The 7,273-nt window shown below is 52.8% G+C and overlaps 1 protein-coding gene across 1 annotated transcript; it reads right to left on the reverse strand.

Moving 5' to 3' along the window:
- Positions 1–6,969: 6,969 nt before the first annotated feature.
- Positions 6,970–7,271, reverse strand: LOC102036204 (noggin-2-like; the record flags this gene model as incomplete). The annotated part of the gene is made up of 1 exon (XM_005425228.2): positions 6,970–7,271. A coding segment is annotated over one exon (255 nt), but the record flags the coding sequence as incomplete, so codon positions are not given.
- Positions 7,272–7,273: the final 2 nt, after the last annotated feature.

The following is a 7,273-nucleotide window of genomic DNA, read 5'->3' on the forward strand; positions in this document are numbered from 1 at the left end:
CCTCCCGGGTCAGCGCGGGGCTGGGCCGCGCTCTCGGGGCCGGGGCAGCGCGGACAGCGTCCCCGTGGGGCTCCGTGAGGACACCGCCGTGCCGTGTCTGGCCAGTGGTCCTTTCACCAGCCTCCGTTGGGACCCCCAGAGCAGTGTCCGGGAGCAGGCAAAGCCCCCGTGTTCCCGCTGAGAAGCCACGTCCCAGCCCGGTCCAGCAGCCTGGGCAGAGGGCACCTGCCGGTACAATTCAGCCCAGGGCCCTGTTGGGTACCACAACATCACAAACACCATCACCATGTTCTTTATTAGTATCCTTCTTTATCCAGCTTCATGGTGACGCGTTGACCCGCACGCTGCCTTTGCTGGCTCAAAGAGGTGTCCAAGAAGATTGCTGGCTGCAGTCCCTGGGTGGCAAGGGGGGAGACAAATGTAGCCTCTTTCCTAAAATATGGTCGAAGCCCAGAACACCAAGTGCAGCTCAGTGCTTAATCTCAGCTCCAGGATGAAATACAGTCTCTGCCCCAATAAAGTAGATAAACTGAGCCAAGGCTGGAGGCTCAGTCCTTTGTTAGTACCATCTCCTGGAGAGAAAGTGTCTTTTGGCAGCAAATGTGATGGAAACAGACCAGACAATGCTTGAGGACACAGCCAGCCTCAGAGGAAATCTGATGGCTCTTGCAGAATCCTCCAAGAAGCTTATGGACTCAAATACCTGTACATGATCCAGCATCCATGACAAGGAACGTTTTTCTCTGTTCTATTTCCCACCTCAGACTCAGAGCTGCCTCTCCAAAGGCTGTCCTGCCACGGCATCCAGGGATGCAGCCTTTACTTCCCTTCTCAGCCTTCCTCTGCTCCACTCTGCCTCCTGCTACCTCCCCAAAGGCTGCTCCAAAGCACCCAATGCTGAAACAGAAGAGCTACAAGGAGCACTGGACATGCTGCTGCTCAGTGGGTGGAATCCTGGAAACTCCAGGGTCCCTGCTGTGGACCCCCAGCAGCTCTGGCAGCACCAGCTCCAAAGCCTCAGCTTCTCTTAGTGTCATGCAAGACTCCCCCTGGGGAAAGGTCGAGATCTTACCTAAAATGGGGGCGTCAGTGAGCTTGGCTGGACACCTTGCTCACATTCTCCAGCACAGAGAGATCACTGGTTTCCATGGATCATGTTCACAGGTGACAAAGCACAGGACGTGCCTGACCTAGTCAGGTTGTCTATGAGCAACCGTGTCCTATATGTGGATATCCTTCACTCCCAGCTTCCAAATACAAGAAGAAGCCTTTCCCATCACATGTTCTGTCATATTGCTGGGACCATGGGCTTTTCTGAGGACTCCTCTCCCTTTTTAGGACATCAGTGTGATGCTGGAGAGCAGGGTCTCTACCATATCCCAGCGGTGGTCCAAGGGCCCTTGGTGGTCTGTGTCCCACTCCAGGGTGCCCGGTAGGAGGCCAACGTTCTTTGGGGAGGTCATTGAAACTCCTTGGAAGGAGTGGTGGGGCCTACAAAAAGATGGGCAGAATCAGTCCACTGAAATTCACTGATGGGCAACAGCCACATCCCACACATCTGTTTCAGGGTTTGGGTCAGACTCATCCAGACAAAAAAAAAAGACTGTTTTGCTGTTTGCAAAAAGGCCATGCTTTTTTTTTTTTTTTTTTTTTTTTTTTTTTTGTGAATGGATTCATTCACCGTCCTCCTGAAACGGCAATTTTAGCCAATGGCCGGTTCGCAAGCGCTGCCTCCCAGCTCCTCCTGATTTGCTCTTCGTGGCTCTGCCTCTCTGATTGGGCTCCCAGTGCCACATGACGCTGTCCCTTCTCCTTCACAGGGTGTCTGACACTTTTAGGCGGAATACCAAACAGCTAACGCCGAAGAGCAGCCATGTCCCTGGGATGCTGCTGCTGTTAATGTTTGGTTTTAATCACTGGGGGGGAGGGGAAGCTCGTGCACGGCTTTTGCGGATGAGCCAGCAGCCCCTCTGACACCTCTGGAGTGTCAGTGAGTAAAGCCCTGCACTCGCTCATGGAGAGGGGTCAGGGTCCTGCTCTGCCGAGCAGCAACTGGACACGTGTTGGGTTTGATATACACGGACAGAGCGAAGGAGAACTGCGCGGGAGTGGAAAGGAATCCTGGGTCTTGCACAGAGAAAGCAGAACCCCCACACTTGTACCCAGTAGCCATGAGGAGATGGTGAGACGAGCCCAACTCTGCCCACCCTGCAGGGCACACATGTGGTCAGCACAGGATCACTGGGGTTGGAAAAGACCTCTGAGATCACTGAGCACAGGGCACCCTGGCACTATTAACCTCAGCGGTGTGGCTTGATTTTCATTGAGGTGATGAACAAGGAGCAGGGGGTGCCTGAGGAAGTGGGTCCAGCTCAGCTGGAGCTGGAGCTCCTGACCAGCAGCAGTCAGCAGCATGAGCTCACCAGAGACGTGCTGCTAGACCAAGCAGGGTCTGCAGAGGGACTGGCTTTCTCTGATAGCTCCTGGTGGCCCTGACAGGCTGTGAAGGCGATTGACAACAAATGCTCGACCTGGAGGAGGAGATGAACACAATTTTGTATCCTGAGAAAAAATTTAGCTTGGGCTTTAAAGGTTGAGGAAGGCAATTACTGCCTCCAGTCCATTCATCTGCCTTTCTAGGAATGATGAGTGACGGGCCTAGATCATCACCTGGGCCTGACTCAGATATCTCAAGAGCTGGCATTGAACATCTGTGAGCTCTGGCCCTGTGAATCTGAGTTACCCTGGCAGAGCCGGCGTGCTGACAGAAACTGCATTCCTGGACAGCGGCCTTAGCTGAGGGGACATGAGCTAAATGGGGAGAGGCAGGGCAGAAAATGGGGATGAAATAAGCTTTGCCAATGAGACAAAGAGTTAACCTGCTGCTGGTGTCAAAACCAAACTGGGTTGTGAAAGAGGAATGGAAAGGTGACTTCATCCCATCAAGTCAAATGTCAGGAGCCATCCTGAACTCATTTTCTCTCCCAAGAGAATCTGGATAATCTAAATCTGGGGTTCATGCATGGGAAAGCAATTCACCAAGTGATAGAAGGGCCTTGACATGCAGAAGGAAGAGAGGGAGACGTCTGCAAACCTGAGAGAGGGGCTCTTTGCTTCAGTCAGGCTTTGTAGGGACTACAGGGAAGAGATCCAGCTGTGATCGAGCCAAGGGAGCTGCTCCTAAACAGCATGTGGTGTTGGAGCAGGTGAGCTCTGGCCAGTGCTGGCTGTGGAGAGAAAAGCTGCTTTTGCTTTCATGTAGTGCCGAGGGACATGTGCCTGCAGGGCACGGAACACCCATTGGGTGCTGCGGAACATCCTTCATCACCCGTGCTCTGCCCTGCCTGAAGGAAGAAGTGGTTAAAGGGTTGATCCTTCAGATAAACACCTTCTACTTAAGCATGGAAACTCAGTGTGGAGAAGGGACACTGCAAAGTGTGGGGCTCACTGCATCTCCACAGGGCATGGGCATGGAGGAACACTGGGTGCCCAGGAGTGGGGGTGCACAGCCCTGGCAGTGAGTGCCCATGGCCATGCATGACTTTTGGCAGTGTAATGACAGGAGGGACCCGAGTTACAGGATGGTGCCAACCTTTAGTGCTCCAGCCCTTTTCCCAGGCCATGACCCCAGAACGCGGTGGGAAAGCCCATGTCTTCAGAAGCTGGCACCCACCACATCTCAGGGTCCTGCCAGTTCCGCCTGTTCTGCCCCTTTCCCCCTGCAGCTCATCCCTTAATCATAAACAGCTTGGGGAGACAATGCAATAACCACACCAAAGAATCAGGCTTGTTCCCCTTTGTCTTACTCTTCTTTGAGGCTCGGCAGTTGAGGCGAGCCCTCACGCCCACGGCCCGGCTGTCACACGTCCGACCCACCACCTCCCCGGGCAGCCAAGCTCCTCGGCACGAGGGCAGCGCGCCACCAGCACCAGGTGACCGTGGCTCAGCGCTGCGGAAGGTTGGCAAAGCAGAGCCGGGTGGGCTGGCACGTGGGGCTGCCCTCTGCTCCCCAGCTCTGGCCCTCACCCAGCACCTTGGCTCTCAGCTCTCACACTTTCACCTCCAGACAAACCATCATCTCAAGCGGGACCACTGAGTTCTCCCCAGAGACAGAGGCAGCCCCCCTCCTCCCTCCAGGACATGGCATGGAGGCTTTTAGGCTGGTTTTAGCTGAGTTCACACAAATCTCGCCTTCCCCTTTCCCAGCCCCCCTTCCCCGCGCAACTGAACTCAGCCATTGAGCCCAGCGAATGGTTTATTTCCCAGGTTAGCACAAAGCAGGGGTCTCTGTGTGCCCCTGGAACCAGCAGAACAAAACGCACAAAGACGTTAGAGGGCCATTTGTAACCAAATCCCAACACACCAGATACTGTTGGGATTATGTCAGAAATATTTTCCCAGAATGCCTTCCCCCCATGCTCCCTCCTACAGATGTTCGGCCCCCACACCACAGATGTTGTTCCTCTTGCAAAATGAGCTTTCCCCTTTCTCTCTGAAATGCCCCTGATGTTTTGCACATTGTCTTTGCCGAAGTCTCGTTTTCACCCTGCCCTCTGCATCTTCCCCTTCACCGATCCCTCACTGACAAATGTGTGGAAAGGCCAAGCTGCCTCCTCAAACGGGGATGAGAGGATGGCTGCAGGGCTCTGCAGGGATGTGGGCTATGGGATGTCACTGTCTCTCTTGCCTTGTCCCCACCATGCCCATCTCAACAACTCTCTCCCTGCTTCAGCTTCAATGTGTGACCTCCAGGCTCTGCAGGCCTGCTTCATGGGACTTGCTGGACCTCAGTTCCCTCACATGATGATGGAAGGATACAAGCCAGACCCCTTGGAGGGTCCTGGTACTTTCCCATGGGCTTGGTGTCATGCTGCTCTCCTGTGCTGCATGCTAAGCTGGAGGAGGGGCAGGGTCTCCTTGCTGCTCCACAGCTGCTTTGGGGGAGAACATCTCTTCACTGGCCAGGGCCTTTGGCAGCAGGGATTTTTCCTCAGGGATGAGGGCACGTTTTCGGCACGTTTCAGACACATTTCATTCACCAGCGGGTATGGCCAGACCTTCCCCACCAGCACCAGCAGCCCACGCAGAACACGCAAGGGAATGGCCTGGCAGCCTGTCAGGGCCGTGCTCCAATCCCTGTGACCGACCGACCGACAGACAGACAGATCTCGGGCTCACACTGCCAGCGCCCTCGCTCTCCGGTGCCGGGCTCCTCCCCACCCCGCCCGCGTGGAGCCGTCCCGTTTCTGCCTTGCCCTGGCTCGGTGAGCTCCGGCGGGAGTGCGGGCACCGGGCCGGCAGCAGCGCAGGGGCTGCGGGCGCTGCAGCCATCGCAGGCTCTGCTGACCCCGCACTCCCAGCGGCGCTGCGGGCAGGGATGCGGGCCCGGGGCTGCGTCGCGGCAGCAGGTCGGGGCGCAGGGCTTGTCTCCATCCTTCCCTCCTCTGCTGGTAGCGGCAGCCGAGAAAAAACATTTGTTCTGACACACGCGGGGCTGCCAAGCTGTGTCAGGCGCTTTGACGGCCGGGGCAGCAACCTCGACCACTTCTTCTGCCAGCGGGAGAGCCAAATCCAAGAGCCGCAGAGCGCGGAATCTCCCAAGGACTTCAGGTGACACCTCCAGTCCGGGACATCGCAGCTCTTTTATGCGTTACGAGACATTTCTTTCCCGTCGGTGCTTTTCTCTCTCCCCAACAGGTAATAGTTATACACGCAAAGAAATCCCAGAGCAGAATCCCGGAGAGACAGAAACCGGAGGAGCTGTCCCGACTTTTGGGCATCTCGTGATTTACACCAGCGTGGCCCAGGCAAAGCCCTTTACTCAGCACCTGCTCTGAGTAAGAATCCGAAATTCTGCTGGTCTCCCAGAGAGCTGGAGTGCAGCATGGGGTTTTTCTTCAAAGATAGAGTTTATTGCTAAAAATGTTTTGATCAGTGATAGCTCATATTTACATTGATATGTTTTTAAAGGAATATTCAAGTAAACATTTCCAATAGTTTCTGGCATAATCTCTAGCTTTTTTTTTTCCTATACACAAAACGTTAAAAATAAATAAACTGTACACAGAAAATTTCCTTTAACATCTCTACACCACTATATGTATTCCCACACAAAAAAACAATTCCACTCTTTCATAGATTTGTACTTTTCTTTAAAATTTCCTTCTTAATTAATTGTTATACACTTTTTAAAAAAAACCACTAGAGAGCTTGGCAAATTAGTTCAAACATCAGTGACAAGGTCTGAAGTAGATAAAAAAATACAGCACAGAGAAACAACCGTTCAGGGATGCTGTGGTTCTTGTTTTTCTTTTTTTACACCCTCTGCCCCTTTTCTCCTTTTGATAACGACATCTTTACAAGAAATTTCCGCCCTTCCCTTCGGCAAGGAAGTGCTTGGGTTCTGTGGGGATGGGTTTAAAATGTGGTCCTATGTCTTTAAAATAATAATAATAACAATAATAATTATAATAATAATAAAAAAACAGCTGCGATTTCCCCCCTCTTTTCCTTTAAAATCTCTCTATTTACACGGCTGGTAGGGTTTTTTTTCCTATTTTTAAGTTTTTTTTTTAATTTTCCTTTTGTTAGAAGGCTATATACGTATAAAAATAGACATCTGATTGTAGTGCTTTACTGTGCCTTTGGCCTGCCCTGCAGTTCCTGGGTTCGCTTTCCCCCCTTTTGAATAAAATAATATTAAAAGAAGTCCAAGTGAAAAAAAAAATTAACAACATAAAATAAAAAAGAACATCCCCTCCCCCAAAATAACAAAAAAATAACAATAATAAAAAATAAAAAACAAAAGAAAACAAAACAAGAAACAAAACAAAACAAAAACTCCAAAGCGGTTCATCTTCTCCCACTTCGCTCTGCCGGGTGGCGAAAAAAACACCCCCCAGAAAAACAATCCCAAAAAAACCCCCCCTGCCCCCCAAAAAACCCCCCCGACAAACCTCCCCCCCCGCTAAAGTGATCCGGAGGAGGAGGGCGGCAGTGCAAGGGGCCGGGGCGGCTTAGCAGGAGCACTTGCACTCGGAGATGAGCGGGTACTGCACGGGGATCCAGGTGCAGTACTTCTGACTGGACCAGCCCTGGCAATGCCAGCGCAGGAAGGTCTTGGTGACCGACTTGACGGGCTTGCAGAACATGCCCTCGGGCAGCGAGCAGGACTTCTCGGCCAGGCAGTTGCCCTCCTTGATGTAGCGCGGCCAGAAGCGCACCCCCAGGTCCTTCCAGGCGTAGAAGACGGGGCAGTGGGTGTGCGCCCACA

Source organism: Geospiza fortis, unplaced genomic scaffold, assembly GCF_000277835.1.
Source record: "Geospiza fortis unplaced genomic scaffold, GeoFor_1.0 scaffold114, whole genome shotgun sequence".
In the NCBI taxonomy this organism is placed as follows: Eukaryota; Metazoa; Chordata; class Aves; order Passeriformes; family Thraupidae; genus Geospiza; species Geospiza fortis.